Genomic DNA, 16,303 nt, shown 5'->3' on the forward strand with positions numbered 1-16,303 from the left:
TCTGGATGTTTTCAGTGGGAGAAACGTTTCGTCATCATCCAGGTGACTTCTTCAGTCTCAGCTGCAGGTTTCCCCAACCTTATAAACAGGACATTTGCACAATGACTGAAATTAGCCCACTGAATGAGCAGTGGGCTGGGGGGTCAGTTCCTTGATCATTAATATGAAAATTGTCATGAACATTGATCGACAACCTCTGATCAATGGCCAGATGAACAGAATCAACCTTTTGGGATGTATTACAAATTATTTATTTCTCTTTCTGCAAACTTTCTACACCAAAACCACTCATAACAATAGCATAGAGAAAGGCTCCGAAAATAACATTAAACCTGAAAATTAGTCACTGGCTTAAACTCGACTTCTCTTGTGTGATGTGGCTAAAGTACGGGCTAGACTTGGGGCTGGGGCTATTTATAAAAGAGCCAGCATTGGCTTGTGATGTTTTGAAGCAGCAAGCTAAGTATTTTCTTCATCACAGACTTGGTCTTTGGAAGTCAGCATGAGGAAGAACTGAGCCCATACTTAGACCTTAGAAGTTTTCCTGTTGCTTGTATGTGAATCTAATAAGTACAGTCTACCACCTTGCCTCATCAAAATGAAAAAATAAAATAAAAATGCAACAGTCAATTAATTCAGTTAGGTCTGTTTGATCCATTTCCAATGCAGACCTTTCCAGCACACTGCTCCGCGGAGCAGCCGATAATGAGTTGGAAACACAAAGCTTTATCTTTTAAACAGCACGTCTTATGTGAGCAAAAAGTCTGCAGACGTATGATACACATAATTAGCCCAGCTTTCTCTCAGTGGAATATAAAAATACACCAGCATGCAGCTTATGCTCACTGTGCCTCGAGCAATGGTCAGTCATTTCTGCATGGAATGATTGATGTGGTTATCACTTTATCGAGGTTTTCCACACTGATTTGATCCCTGTCTTGTTAGGCTTGTGTGTGAGAGTTAATCAGAAGGTTCACTTGAAACATCAAATTTCCATCAAGGTATAATAATAATACTTGTCTTTATTACCTCTGTCTGGGAGTTGGAGTCTCAGAGGATGCTATTATTTCATTGCTATTTGCTTGCTTGTTTGTCTGTCTGTATGTCAGCAGGGCTTTGCATAAACTAGGAGGTCAAATTTCATTAGACTTGACGGAGAGGTGCAAAAGTGGAAACCATACAATTTTGTATAGATTGTTTTTAAAGATGCTTTTGGTAGCAATGGTGTGAAGTCCTTAACTGTCTGTAGAGTTCAGACCATAATTATGGTTTCCAGCTTCTTGTTTATTGCTTTACACCAACATGCACCAAAACAAATGGCTCCATTGTTGGCGATAAACCTCCAGGATCACCACGACTCTCCTTAATGTCAGAGTAAACATATTTCATCATCTGAGGGGAACAACTGTCGGTGCAAGGCAAGGCAAGGCAAGGCAAGTTTATTTGTATAGCACAATTCAACAACAAGGTGATTCAAAGTGCTTTACAGAGACATTAGAAACAAGAACAAATAAAAAGCATGATTTAAAACTGAATAAAACAAGCAAATAAACTAACTAACTAATTAACAAACAAACAAACAAACAAACAAACAACAGTATATAAAATCAAAACAGATAAAATCAGAACAGTAGATAAAATCAGTAGTTAAATGTAAGTTTTGAAATTGAAGCTTAAAGTGTGGATTTGGTGCTTTATTCAAATGCAGCTGAGAATAGGTGAGTCTTCAACCTGGATTTAAATAAACTGAGTGTTTCAGCTGATCTGAGGCTTTCTGGGAGTTTGTTCCAGATATAAGGAGCATAAAAGCTGAATGCAGCTTCTCCGTGTCTGGTTCTGACTCTGGGAACTGATAAAAGACCGGATCCAGATGACCTGAGGGATCTGGATGGTTCATACTGGGTCAGGAGGTCACTGATGTATTTTGGTCCTAAACCATTCAGAGCTTTATAGGCCAGCATCAGAACTTTAAAGTCTATCCTCTGACGGACAGGCAGCCAGTGTAAGGACCTCAGAGCTGGACTGATGTGGTCCACTTTTTTGGTCTTAGTGAGGTGCCACAAATCTATGACCACAGGGTTTTAAGAAAGCAGCTAAAAGCAATGAAATCCAGTCAACACAACATTTCACAACAGCACACAGTAAAAGCTTAATAAGGTTCCCAGTCTGCCTGTCATATGTCAGTCATTTAGCCATTCACTGTGATGCAGTAGGCATGAATGATGGCTACATCCATCCTCATCTTCAGCCTCATTTCACAACACTGAGGTGCAATCATCGCAGGACAAAAAACGACTGAGAACGCTAATCTGCAATGTGTGGATATTTTGCATCTTAGAGGATTAACACTACAGTATTTGTTCTACCGCTGCAAGAATTGACAACACATATCGAGGGCCTTCAAAGAAAATTTTAATAATACGTTATCAGGTCTGTGGGTGCTTTGTGTCTTATCAGTGTTTGTGGACGAAAGCGGGTATGGCGTGAGTATGCCAGTCTCGCGGGAGAGAATGATGAACAGTGGAAGAAAGCTATCAACAAAAGAGTTGATCAGAAACAACAACACTGATGAGTGGCAGTAATGAGGTCCTGGGTTTACATGCCTGACTGTCAACTGTCTGACTTGTACTGCACAGTGTATACTGGACATGTGTGCATTTTTGTGTTTGCTTCTAAAGACATACATCTATGTTTTTGCATATTATGGGGACAAACACCAAAACCATTTAAAGTAACTGAGGATGAGTAGACATGGTTACAGTTACTTTAAGCATTAGGATAAGCATCTGGCAATTAGGGTTAATGTAAATCTCATCATTGTAATCTGAAGTGGCAGAAAACAGTACGTTGCTGTGTTTTTGAGCTTAGTCCAAATTCAAACCACTCCCTGTACAATATGTGCAAAAGGAGGACAAAGTGTTTCCAAGCAGGGAGTTCCCATTCTCATTGGTTATAGACTTACCTGCTGCAATTCACACACACAAGGTATCCTTTGGTGTCTGTGCCCTGTTGCACCAGGTCACAGCAATAGTGACAACTAGTACTGAACGGATCTTTGAAAAGCATCATATTTAAATGCACTGGGTAAATGCAATATTTGAACATGCAGAGTTGAGTTTCTTTTTCTAAAAATGTCTCTATCTATTTGTTTATTTGACCAAATTATGATATGTGTTTATATGAATGGGTTTAGTGCCTACACTTAGCCCTTTGGATAGGTCATGAGCTGCATCACAAAACTGTTAATATTAACGTCTGATAATGAAAGTACAACTACACTTTTTACTCCAGTGCTCGGTTAAAAATCACCACTTATTGGGAGTCCTGTACCAGTGCCTTGAACCCTGTGAAGGCTTTATAGTTTGCCTGCAAGATGGGAAATAGCTGCAGTAACTTACTGAAATGTGTGCAAACATAGATTTAAATACAGTATATAAACAAACACAAATCGTAGTATTTTAACAAGCTTGTATTTGTTACGATCACCTTTATTCTTCCTCTCTGTCTGAGCTCTCGTTATTCAAGGTCGATAAAAAGAGAGAGTATTACTCGTATCTTTACATGGGCAGCAAGTTTTATACAGAGTTTCAAGCTTATATTGTTCATTTTTAAAGCTCTCCATGGGTTGGCTCCAGGTTACATTTCAGATCTCCTGCACTTACCCGCTCCAACTGCATTCCTCCAGTCAGATGCTCTTACTGGTCCCACGCTCCCACTTAAAATCTAAATGTGACTGGGCTTTCTCCGTCGCTGCTCCAAGACTCTGGAACAGTCTTCCCTCTTTTATAAAGTCCTCTTTGGAAATCTTCAGACTGAACTTGAAGACCTTCCTACACTCACAGGCTTTCACAGACGGGTCTGTTCTGTCTTAGTTCTTTTGTTTTTTATCTTATTGAATGATGTATGCATTTGTATATGTATATATGTATTCATGTCCATGTGCATACCTGTGTGTGTGTGTACTTGTATAGGCATTTGTATATAAGTGTATGCACATATACATGGATTTCTTGTAATCTTTTTATCTTATTTATTTGAATTCTTCCTTGTATTTTGAGTACATTGTCCATCTGTTCAGGCTGACACTTGATGTCTTTTAAACGTGCTATACAAAAACTCGACTCGACTACAGAAACATTTTATACCTGTAAAACTGTTATCTTTGGCATTTTGTAGATTCAGCTAAAGAAATTAGAATAAATCTTTTTTTGTGATAGGCTGCAAGTAACAAAGTGCTAAAATATATCATTTAAAATTGGTTCCTTGCTAACTTGTTTCTTATGTAAAAGCACAACACCTGTTGTTGAGCCTTTTTCATGTTTTATACTTAACAAAAACAAAACAAAACAAAAATTATTTGAGCAAACTGGAAATGAGTGAAATCACCGCCAATGTCAAAAGGAAAGCTTTGAAAGATCTCTGGAAAACCTGGAGAGCTATCGCTGAAGAACATGTAAGAGCTCCTTGGAAGCCAACTATAGTGAAATGAGAGATAGCTCAAGACTTCTGCACATTACTGTATAAGCAGATGTTGAAAGAAACCCTTGTGTATTAGAAAATACCCTGTTCAACAGTTAGTTAGCATTCAGTGAATTGTTTAAATCCCAAATCAAATGAAATCAGCTTCATGCAGGAAGAAAGCCAAGGTGGAATAAATATAACTGGTTTACATATAAAGTACCACCGTCACTGAAGGAGCAGTTGATGAAAGAAGGGAATGGCATATCTCCCCTCAGCAGATGACATTAGAAAAGGCTTCGAACAAATATCTCAGAACTTCAAACGAGCGATGTTGAGAATCAGAGTTGAAGAAAATCCTCCAAAGAGCTGCTGTGAGTGAAATGTAACACTCGCTTCAATGAATAGTGTTTTACAAAATATCACTAAATAAGATGACGTTTTTCTTGCATTGGAGCTGCTGCAGTAAGCTGTGGGTGTAAACTGTGACTAAAGATCTGACTGGCCTTTGTTACTCACGCTGTGAGAGAAATACAGAGTGACATTAACCAGCAGATCAGCTGACAGCAATACAACATCGTACAAGTGGATACTTGTCTTCCTGCAAAGTAGCGTCGAGAGGCCGTGTTTAAGTCGTGATAACAATGTTTCCTTTATCATAGAAAAAATAAAGGGTCTGACTGCCAGGCTAGATATGCACACTCCTCCGTCGTTACATGGGAGAAAAATTTATTTACTGCAAAAATCAACATGTGGGATGCATGTCATCCATCTCAATTGGTGAAAGGAGGTTTATAAACATTACATGGACACTATAGCGTGTTTTCATAAAACATGAATAGCAGATATTCAAGCAGCAAGTCAGAAATGTGACTGAAAATCTGGCATGAAATGAAGACATTAGCCATTGTATTTCAACCATTCATGAAAATGATACCAACCTGTGCTTTTATTCTTTGTGTTTATCAAAACTCCACATCTTATCATTTTAATCTGTCAAATTTAATGTCGTCATCAAGGCTACAAATCAATCTTTGTATCACAGGGAAATGGGAACGAGAAAAGCATTTCATGGACGAATGTGAAACAAAGAAGCGCGAGGAAATCCATCCAACTTTGTCTGTCTGTACTCCTTTTGCCTATCAAAGCCTCTGCTACAATCTCCAAATTTAAACTGGCACAATACTTCTGATCATTTATTATCAGCCCCTCAGTTTATATTCAAATTTATATTTGTTGACCAATAAGAAATACAGAAACACTAAACACTGGCATTGAAGTCAAAATCAAACGAAGTGAGATGATTGTAAATGAAGTACACTTTTAATATGTATTAAATCTGACCTGCTGTGAACTGAATAGATGCTCAAAGCTGAATTATAAACACAAAAGTACACAAATGAGAAATATCGAACACTTCCTATATCTTTCATTCAAGTTAAGCCATTTGCTGCTTCTGTTACTTTTGCGTGTTTGTAACTACAATTCAGCAATTTCATGTTCACATACAAGAGGTGCTACTGCCTAATGAAGTTTCACGAGGCTGCAGTACCCCATCTAAAATAATGTCTACGGTAGCTTCTTAAACACCATAAGAGAGGATGAGCAATTACTCTAACTCCAGACAGCGGGCTATTACCATTCCTCTTTTATCAGAAGAAGAAAAGTGAGCATATTTTCAGCAGCAATCAACCACGTGATGACAGCTAAACAGAAGATATACATCAGCGGGAGGCTGATGAAGTCTGGTTGCTTTCTTCTCAAGCACTAGAGACTAGCATGACCTGGATGACTGAGAGGCTACACGCACATCAGAGAGGGAAAATGAGGTAATTGAAGTGATTTCAGTGCATCTCAAATTCAGATCCCGTGAGAGCGGAGAGGAGCCACGACCCAGTGAGAAAGCCAAGTCATCCACTGCCATTGTGAGAAATGGTACAGCGTATTAGAGTGAGAATAATTACACTGAGATCAAAGAACATCTGACTGCACGGTCAATGGTCTATGTGGTGAATTACTCATGTTGGGACCCTCGTAGGACCCAGAATTTATAGGTTTATCAAGTCCTCGAACTATATCAGTCTAGATCCAACATCGAAATATCTCAACAACTGTTACATAGTCATGAAATTTAGCACATGCATCAATTTTTGCAGAGATTTAATGGATTATTTTTTATTTGACCTTTTTACTGAACGCTAGATCAAAATTTTAACTTGTCCACTATTCTGTGTTATAACCTGAGCCCTTTCAGGCTCAGCTGCCTTCACGCTTTCAGGATACTGACATAGAAAACTGACAGACTGTAACAAATTTGGTGGTTATTCCATTTATTTTCTCTTTCTGCTTTTGTTTGTAGACAGAGAACAGTGTTAGGATTTGTCTAGCCACGGGCCACCATGAACAGTTCTAGCAATTGATTACTTCTGACCATCTTCAGGATGGTTATTAAAATGTTCAATATGGCGATATTTCCATTACTATGTGACGTGAGCAGTAAAGAAATTTCAACAAAGCTGATTCTTATGAAAGTTCAAGAAGGACAAAAGGAACTGTAATTTAGCTGGATTTTTAAAAATTGTGTGCAACCATATACACCTGCTAAACATCATCTTAGGGTCTAAATAAATCCGTGACGTGTTAGCACACATTGTGGGCAGAAAATGCTCAGCTTTCTGTATCGGTGTCTGCCTGCCTACTGCGTGGTGAGTGTCTGCCTTCCCTCCCTCTTGAATAATGTAACAAGTGGCCAGTGGTGTGGGTGGTATGGGGGATGGCCTCTCCTCAAAATAGACTCTAGAGCAAAAGCAGAAGACTTCAGAGGTGATATACAGTAGCATATGCCTGCATTATTAAATTGCTCTGAAGGCACTGGGTTTATGTTGTCATCACATCAAAAAATGCTGTAGCAAGAATTAAAGGTGTTATAAAGTTACAACTATAACACTGCTGTCATCATTTCTGGTAAAGGTCAGATTTAGATGAAAAGGAAAATATGTATGTATATGTGTGTAAAGTGATGGATGTTTATGGTTTGTTTTCTTTCCTGGTTCATCTCAGAAGTGAGCAGGAAAGAAGCACGTAATAGATGTGCAAACAGCAGCCAGCTCTGAAATTACCCCTCCGGCCAGTGAGACAGGAGTGGTCACTTCCTCGCACTCTGCGTGTGTGCGCGCGCGTGTGTGCGCAGATCAAGCACAGGGTGTCCTCGCTCTGCTCGGAGAGCTGGTAAACTCCAACTTTGTCTGGGCTGGCGGCGTTCGGCACTTTGTGCAGATGGGGAACGATTTAACTGGAGCATAGACTTTGATTCTGGGGGAGCTCTGTTACATTAAAGATGACAGCATGAGTGGTGCCATGTGCTTATAAGAAATCCCCCTGCACGTTTTAAGAGTCATCACATTTCCGTGCGTGCACTCGGCGGCAAATCTTTCCACTCTGCGAGGTAGCGGCGGCTGCGGTTCTATTTTTAGAAACAATGTTGCGGCAGGGGAATCAATCAAACTGGCGCTAAATCTTTGCATTCATGACAATCTTCTGCTGTTAGTGATGCAGTCTTAATGCATTCCTGCCTGCGCCTGCTGCGTTATAGGACAGGATGGTGCATTTTTATCTCAGCTGATGCCAAATTCCAAATGATGCCTTTCCCCCTAACGCTCTCCAGGAACGCACACCGGTGGACTGCAAACTTTTATACCATGGAATCCAACGCACTCTGTGGCGAGAGTGGCTGCAATGCTTTTGGGACCTCATGTAGTTTTGGGTTTTTTAGCAGTACTGGAATTTCTAAAGAACTGCACAATTTGGGATGTAAATGAGAATTCTCTGATGTCAAAGGACTGAAGGGACCGATAATCGCCAAGCACACGTTTTTTCTCTTTTACTTCTGAGTGCACATTTTTGCTGGCCCTTATGGGAATTAAGCACTCGTCCCGCTGCATGCTCCTCAGGAGAAAAATGGCGGAGTCTGAGAACACTGAGGTAAGTGTTAGAGACAGCTTTAATATTCCTGACAAAGATCAGAGTCCAGTTTTTTGGAATCTATCGGCGTCCTGGATGCCTCTTGCAGTAGCCTGCGTGTTCCACCTCTAGTAGAAGTTGCATGTCGGACAAATTATAGGATGCCGACTGTCCAGAGAGTGAGACTGACCGGACTGATAGTCTCCCTCTTTGCAAGGATGTTTACCCTCCCGAGGAAACAGGCAGTCTGTGCAGAGCAGGGCAGTTCAAATTAGTATTCCCAACCTCAAACGCACTTGGAAAAGTCTCGTTTTTTGTAGCTGCTAAAATTAGGATGCCGTACGATGATCAGGGTAAGGTGCAGGATCGACTCATCCCTTCTGCTTCGCAGGCGTTCTCCGGCAAGAGTCTATGAGATGAAGTCTGAAAAAAATATATGAATGTATTTGAAGCTCTGGGTGTTACGTGTGAAAGAATATGCTGTGAGCAGCGTGAGATATAACAGGACAGTGTGTAGCTGCTTCACTCTGCGCGCGATGGGAATTAGAGCTGTCCAAGGTACTGCAGCACCTTGCAGAGGAAAAAGAGAACGCTCAGACTTCTGGTGTGAAGCAGTTCTGCAGAAAGTAGAGTAGGTTGCTGAAGATGTCATGTCTCAGCCACTTGAACTAAATCCCCCACCCCTCACTCTAACTCTAATCGACACTAATTGACAATTTAAAGGTCGATACAGGAGGGATGCTGATTGTAATACTTAGCAGATTCAAACACCCTGCGATGTGTGCGTCACACCCCGTGATGCTCTGTTGTAATTATTAATCAGAAAAAGTTCATTCTAAGCAAGTTCATGAAAGAAGCCCTGCACACACTCATTACATCTGATCAACATTCTGACCTCTGAGAGCAGATGGTAGGAAATACTTCATAATAATATCCCCGCCACTGAGGCTGTATCCTGTTTGGGAATCAGATATCCCGAAGTCAAGTCAAGTCAAGTCAAGTTTATTTATAGAGCACGTTTAAAAACAACCAAGGCTGACCAAAGTGCTGTACAGTAAATACAGATAAAAATACAATAGAACACAATTTCGTAATAACACCTCGCTGATAAAAAATAAAATAAAAATATATAAAACAAATAAATTAAACCTTTCTAAAAGCCAATGAAAAGAGGTGAGTTTTAAGAGCGGTTTTAAAAGTTTCTAGGCTTTTGGAGAGTCTGACGTGAGGAGGTAAACTGTTCCACAGTCTGGGTGCAGCCACAGCAAACGCCCTCTCTCCCTTTGTCTTTAATTTATACCTGGGAACATCTAAAAGCATCAGGTCGGCTGACCTCAAAGATCTCCTGGGGCGATAAGTACTAAGGAGTTCTGACAGGTAAGAAGGTGCAGTGCCATTTAAAACCTTAAAAGCCAGCAATAAGATTTTAAAATCAATCCTAAAGGCAACTGGGAGCCTTCTGGCATAATGGCAGAAGACCAAAGGTATGCTCTTTCCTGTTAGAGGACTTTTTCAGTGAAATGCCTTCACCAATATGAACAGCCGACTAACATACAGCTACTACAATTAGTGTAATTTTAGTGCATTTATTAGAATAAATAATAGTTCATCACCATTTTCCATTATCCTAACTGACTAGAAGCAACAGCATAAACTTACAGGCTAAACTTCAGCGTTCACACAGCTACAACGTGGCTGTGGGTGTCCTCTCATGTGTAAGTGTGTGTCCTTCTCGAATAACAGGTCTCCCCTCAGTGTAGAGATGAGGAGTCTGAAATAGAACCCTGAATGTGTTTATTTGTTTTGAAGGTCAGAGGCAAGGATGTGCTTCACCCTCTCTTTCCTGTGTCAGGAGATCTCGGTTACACTCACTGCAGCTGCTCTCCTCCGACCGTACCCCTAACTTCACGTTAATCTGTCCCACAATGACTCTTTCCCCCTGCATTGCACAGATTCTGTATTAAACTTGGCAGTCTTAATCGCCTCTTCTGCGACTCTGTCTTATAATTATTGACTTGCTCAGTGCTCTCTTGGTGCCAGCTGTTTGTCAGCTCTTTTTCTTTTTTCACTGTTGCTAGTAATTTTTTCTTAACACGGTCTCAAGATTTAAATTGCATCTATGGTGTGCAGCTCTGAGCTGACCATAGTGTAACTTTAGGCCACCGGTCGCCTCGGTGATCCAGATGAGTAACATGTCAGAAAATGAATCCTTCACGCAGTATGGTAATGCTCTGCAATGAACTAGTGTCTCCTCTGCAGATCAACATCAGAGCTGAGAGGATTAAGTATTAAGTTCAACAGTTGGTCTCTCCTCATTAAGAATGTGGTCTTGTATGTTATCAACATCCAAAACCCTGTGAACCTCACTAAGCAGAGACAGTAATGACTTTCAATGCTACTCTTGTGCTGCAGAGAAAGTGCTGCTCACATTTTCTTTTTTTTTTAGATATTCAGTCACTTTTCTGGTCAATTATAACCAGATAGAACTCTATTTAATAATAATGATGATAATAATAATAATGATAATAATAATAATAATAATAATAATAATAATAATAATAATAATATCCATAGTCTTGATTCTCTTAACAAAATATTTAAGATGTTTCATGTGATTTAAACTCTTAAATTTTGGATCTTAATCTCTTATAATTGGCCAAGTATAGCTCATGGGATCATCTTTTCTTCCTTTGTTTGTGTGTGGTGACAAAAATAATCAGGAGCTCACCAGTTTTATTGGAAATCACCCAGACTACGTCTCCCTAAAAGGCATACAGTAGCTGATCTGACATTTCATTGAAAACTTCAAAACCTTGATGGGAAAACTACAGAAGAACTTAAAGGATCATCAGTCAATGGAATTTGAATAAATAACAGACAGGTAGCACGGCTTCTCGTATGACTCAGTAGTGAAAACCTGACATTTGACTGAATCATATCAGCTTCTCTTTGAATTCATGATTCAAGACCCATTATTTACTTTATTTTCATGGTAACTACATTCCAGTGTGTGCCATTTAAGCCCTGCGGGACAAAGGTGCAGGAGACATAAATACTGTATGATGGCCATTTTAAAGAGAGAAGAGAGAAAAGGGGACCGAAGAATCAGTTCTTTCAACCAAGGAAAAGCCAGTGCAGCACATAGAAATCTATTTTTTATACTTTGCTTTCACTGTAAAGGAGAATTGAATAATTTCATCTGCCAGGGAGGTTATCCACCTCATTAAGTCGTATAGATGTTTACGATGTATGTAGCTCCTAGAAGAATAAATTAAAGGACTGATGACAAGCTGGGCTCATTTAAAAAAAATACTTGAAACAGTTATCTGAATAACCTTCAATAACCTTGTGTAAATACAGATGGGCTTCATACAAGATAGTTTTGTTGTAATCTCAATACTTAATCTGAACATGGCATCAAAATAGATTTCCCAAAATCAAATGTACAGGATACAGAAGCATAATTAAAACTTAAATTAAAGCTGTAGAATTAAACTGAAATTGCTAGAAGATCCGACTGAATGAATGCAAACTGAATGAGGCAATAACAGTGGCAGAAAACACTCATAAAATATCGTTAATATTATGTAGAAACTGAGTGAGAAAATGTCTTGCAGTCTTTCACTATCCTTTCCTTCTTTGTTTCTTATCACTGTTGTCTGAAAATGCCTCCTATTTTTGGTGGCATTACCAGTTTATATTTATTTTTAGACGCCCAAGTTGGAATGAGAATAAACACCAGAATGGCTTATTGGCTCAATACTGAGATGTGAAGTTTCTGTTTCTCCATGCACATCGTGGTTAGAGCTTCCCAGCAGGCGTTATAGGTGATCCGGGCATTACGGGTGGACCTTCTGTGCTGAGATGAGCTTTCTTGCCATCTCTGGCTTTTGTTGACTCCATGTCAGTGATCAGCATATCCTCCAGACTCACAGGGCTCTCTGCACTTTGTGAACTCTGTGCTGGGAACATGAGCTAAGAGTGCAGGAACAAAATGGAAAGGAGAATAGCTTACGTGTAAAATCCCTGATTATGAATGCAAACCACAACCTTATTGCAGCCTGTACTTATTTTGTTTCTTACGCCTCAGGCCGCGGCACTGAAGAGGTGTTTTTCTTCTTTATCTGTGTTTTTTAGCAACCACAGTCGCAACCAGAGCCCATCCGCATAATTCCATCGCAGTCGGCACAGCCAACCGCGTTACCCAAGCCTGTGCCTTCTATCCAGCATGCGCCTCGGCCTCCTCTTCCACCGCACACGCCCCACGCCGCCAGCCTCCCTAGCTGTCCAGGGAGGGGTAAGATGGCCAAGTTTCTCAACCCAGAGGAGATGACCTCGCGAGACTACTACTTTGACTCCTATGCTCACTTTGGCATTCATGAGGTACGCCTTGTCATCGCAGTGTGGATGAAAATCACATATGTTAATCAATCAGCTTTATGGATCAATAAAGCATTTTTTAATAAACAGGGAATTTTAATTTCCATTATTGCTGCGGCACATTTCACAGAACCAGAGCATGCAATGCCCTTGTGTACTTGCAATTAATTTTAGAAAATTATTAGATTATGCATCATCCTTGTCTTAATCATTTCATATGCTCTTCTTGCTTTTTCTCTTTTAGACATGTTCTTGCCTCAGTTTGCCTGTGTGTGGGCAGGATAGTTTAACGATGATTGTGTGTGACTTCTTTTTTTTCTTGAAGTGAACCCCTCCGCCCTCTAAACCGAGAGCTTTATGTCATAGATGGTTTAGGCCATGGCAGGAGCTACAATCAGCCAGTCCCTTCAAAGGACAGAAAATCCTAACGTTCCCTGACAGAAATGTTTCCCAGGAAAACTCAGGTTTTTGCAGGTGCCCCACAAAGCTCTATGTACAGTTGTTAATTGATGTAGGATGGTGATGAACTGCCTGGAGCAGTTTTAAATGTGGTGAAACTTTTGAAAACTTGAGGAACAGAGAGCCACTTTTGAACACATTAAACGTGTGTATTGTGTATGCCTATTTGTCCACACGGTTTCCTCAGAGTTCACAGAGTTCATCTGCATTTTAGAGAACAGATGCAGGAAGCATTGGAGGCTGTATAAAAAGAGTATGTTGCGTGCGTGACCTGTAGGATGTTTTTTTTTATGTATTTGTGGAATGTAGGTCAGGTGTATTTTAGTCATTTCTGAATATTCTTTGCACTCACACATGCACGCACACTGTGAAAGAGGTACAGATAGAAAAGAGATGCAGACAGGCTGAGCCTGCGAGCTCACAGGGCTTATTCAGAAACACCAACAATGGATTTGAATGTAGAACCACAGGGCTGACAGGGAATAGAGTAAGATTAGGTGAAGGCTGTGTGTTATTTGTAAATGCTGCACTGTAGATATCGGAGCTATTCAGACCACTGACGTCCAGCCAATGTTTTTAATTTCACACAACAAACTGTCGCTTTCTGCAGGAGTTCGTGTTGCCAGGACCTTTCTTATATTTTTCTCACATGTCAAACCAGGAAATGTTGAAGGATGAAGTGAGGACACTCACCTACAGGAACTCCATGTACCACAACAAGCACATCTTCAAGGATAAAATAGTGCTGGACGTTGGAAGCGGGACTGGGATCCTTTCTATGTTTGCGGCCAAAGCAGGGGCAAAGCATGTATATGGGGTAAGATGTGTTTCCCTTCAGTAAACTGCAAACATGTGGACCAATTAGGATCTGATCTCCATGTAGCCCAAGCCTCACAAGGCGCTTATATTGTCAGCATGTAGTGCATATGTAGGTCTGCTGCTGTGTGGGTTGGATCATACAGTACATTTTAAACCATCTAATCTTGGGTAATATTTCTTTTGACATGCAGGTGATAAAACTGTGTGACCTCTCAGGCAGGTTGACCAGCTAAACCATAGAGATTTGAAAGCTATTAGTGTTATTGAGCTCTGGGGCAGAAGTAATTGCAAGTCAGAGCATGTCTGAGAATGCCTGCTGCACACACACACACACACACACACACACTGCTAGCTTGGGATGACCATGTGGAACTTATTTTTGCATGGTGGGTCGAGACGAAGTGCTTCAGGGAAGGAATGATTAACTTGGAATTGCCAAGAGACTTGTTCTGAGCCACTGAATGACATTATGTGTTTGTGTGTGTGACTATGCCTTGTGTCATGTGTTTGCTTGCCTTTCCTCTCCTGCTGCCTCAGTCAGTTTTTGTCTCCCTCTCTCTAGCATCCTGTTTTAGTACTTTAGCTGATTTGATTCAGAGTTTTGTTACTGCGGTCCATCTGGCAGGATTTTATCCACATAAATGGGGACAGGAGTTTCAGGATTTTCTTATCATACCTAAAGCTTTTGAAGTTTGATGTGAGTGCCCGGGCTCACGAGCTGGACGAATATACCCCCGATCATTCCTTATCAATAAGAACAGTACATGACAATGTATGTGTGTTTAGTGTAGTCCTTCAACAATTCCAAGTAGCAACAAGACCCTTAGGTAACATGTCCAACCTACGCATGACCTGTGCACCACAAAATCATAAAGGGTCAAGGCAAACTAGACTTGTACTAATCTATTAGCACACTATTCACTCCCTTTTGAATTTCCTGCCTGCTGCCGGCTGGATTCCTTCGTTCTTTTGGCTGCTGTCCTCAGTTAGCAGAGGAGGGTCGTATTCTGGATTATTCTTTTTCATATACTTCAGTTCCTCAAGCTCACTTTTATGTGTGATAAATCTACTCATTAGTAACACTGAATGAGCAGTGAGATGCCCTTTGATTCTGTTCACAACTTTTATGTACAGACTTTCTCGGAGGTGGAGGGTGTCCAGTTCAGTGGTCTCAGTATCACATCTTTGCTTTTGCAGATAGCAAAGTACTGGTGGCTTCACTGAGTGGTGTCCCATTGAAGCCTTTGGCTTTGGCACCATCAAGCCCGAGGCTCTGCTTCCCAGTTAGAAAAGACAAGATTGTCCACTTTAGGTCAGGGATGAGATTCTATCTCAAATTCAGGAGTTAAAGTCTCTCTGGGTTTTGTTCTCAAGTGAGAGTAGAGTAGCGCTATATAAGAATCAGTCCATTTACCCATGCTTTTGTCCGAGCTGCGGACAGGCTGCAGACGTAGCCGTGCCATTCCAGGGCTTGGTTTTAGCATGGGGGGTCTAGCCAGGACCCTTACTGGATACCGGGAGGTGTCCCGCTCCACAAGGTGTGTAGTCTTATCACTACACTATCCAGCTGGATGCCTCCTAAACTGCAAGTAAGTGAAATAGTCAATGTGGGAGAAGGTATAGCTCTCTGTTGGCCATTCATCTGGGTAGCTTTGTTTAGAGCGCCGTCCCTTTGACCTGGATAAACTGTAGAAAATAGATGAGTAACACATGAAAAGCCAGGTACTGTTTTTTCAGATAAAAACAATACATTGTTCAAAAACCTGGTTAAGCTCAGTGTAGCTGCTTTGATTATTCTAGGAGTGTTTCTAATGTCTTTATGTTAGTATGATGCAGAGTTTATTTTCTGCCCAGTAATAAAATGCTTAAGGTTGCTAATAAAAAGTAAAGAAACTAAACTATGTGTAAGTCACAGGTTAATAGCTCAGATAGAGGACAAAAAGTACAGTGATATCTGGGCAAAGTTAGAAACTTCTACTTGCTGTGTCTCCAGAGTAAAATACCAGTAGGAGCCTGCAGGGATGTCTACGGTGACAGTGACACTTTCTGACACTAGCGAGAGGTGCGAGAGGCAACCTGTGCGGGGGTGCCTCTGTCAATACACCCTGAGGCTTCAGTGCGCTCCTACTGGATCGTGACTATGACAGACACGTGGCTAATAGCTGTCTCTTATGACTTTGACTCAGAAAGAGATGAGGAAGCTTGCCAATTAGAACCTGTTATTACA

General features: G+C 40.7%; 1 protein-coding gene across 4 annotated transcripts in view; it reads left to right on the forward strand.

Annotated features, from left to right (window-relative positions):
- LOC309711248 (protein arginine N-methyltransferase 8-B) overlaps window positions 1–16,303 on the forward strand; it is a 206,582-nt gene that overhangs the window by 14,153 nt on the left and 176,126 nt on the right. For 2 of the 4 annotated variants that reach the window (XR_014277917.1, XM_082541426.1), the window contains exons 1-3: window positions 7,899–8,439; window positions 12,556–12,801; window positions 13,919–14,074. Coding sequence is in view for 3 of the 4 variants with exons in the window: in XM_082541426.1 (XP_082397552.1) it covers window positions 8,371–8,439; window positions 12,556–12,801; window positions 13,919–14,074 (471 nt within the window). In the remaining variant the exon portion in view is untranslated. Of the gene's footprint in view, window positions 1–3,785; window positions 3,857–7,898; window positions 8,440–12,555; window positions 12,802–13,918; window positions 14,075–16,303 lie in introns of those variants that run through there. The other 2 variants (XM_082541427.1, XM_082541428.1) reach the window with 2 other exon arrangements.

This window comes from Aulonocara stuartgranti (assembly GCF_965226115.1).
Source record: "Aulonocara stuartgranti genome assembly, chromosome: 7".
Lineage (NCBI taxonomy): Eukaryota > Metazoa > Chordata > Actinopteri > Cichliformes > Cichlidae > Aulonocara > Aulonocara stuartgranti.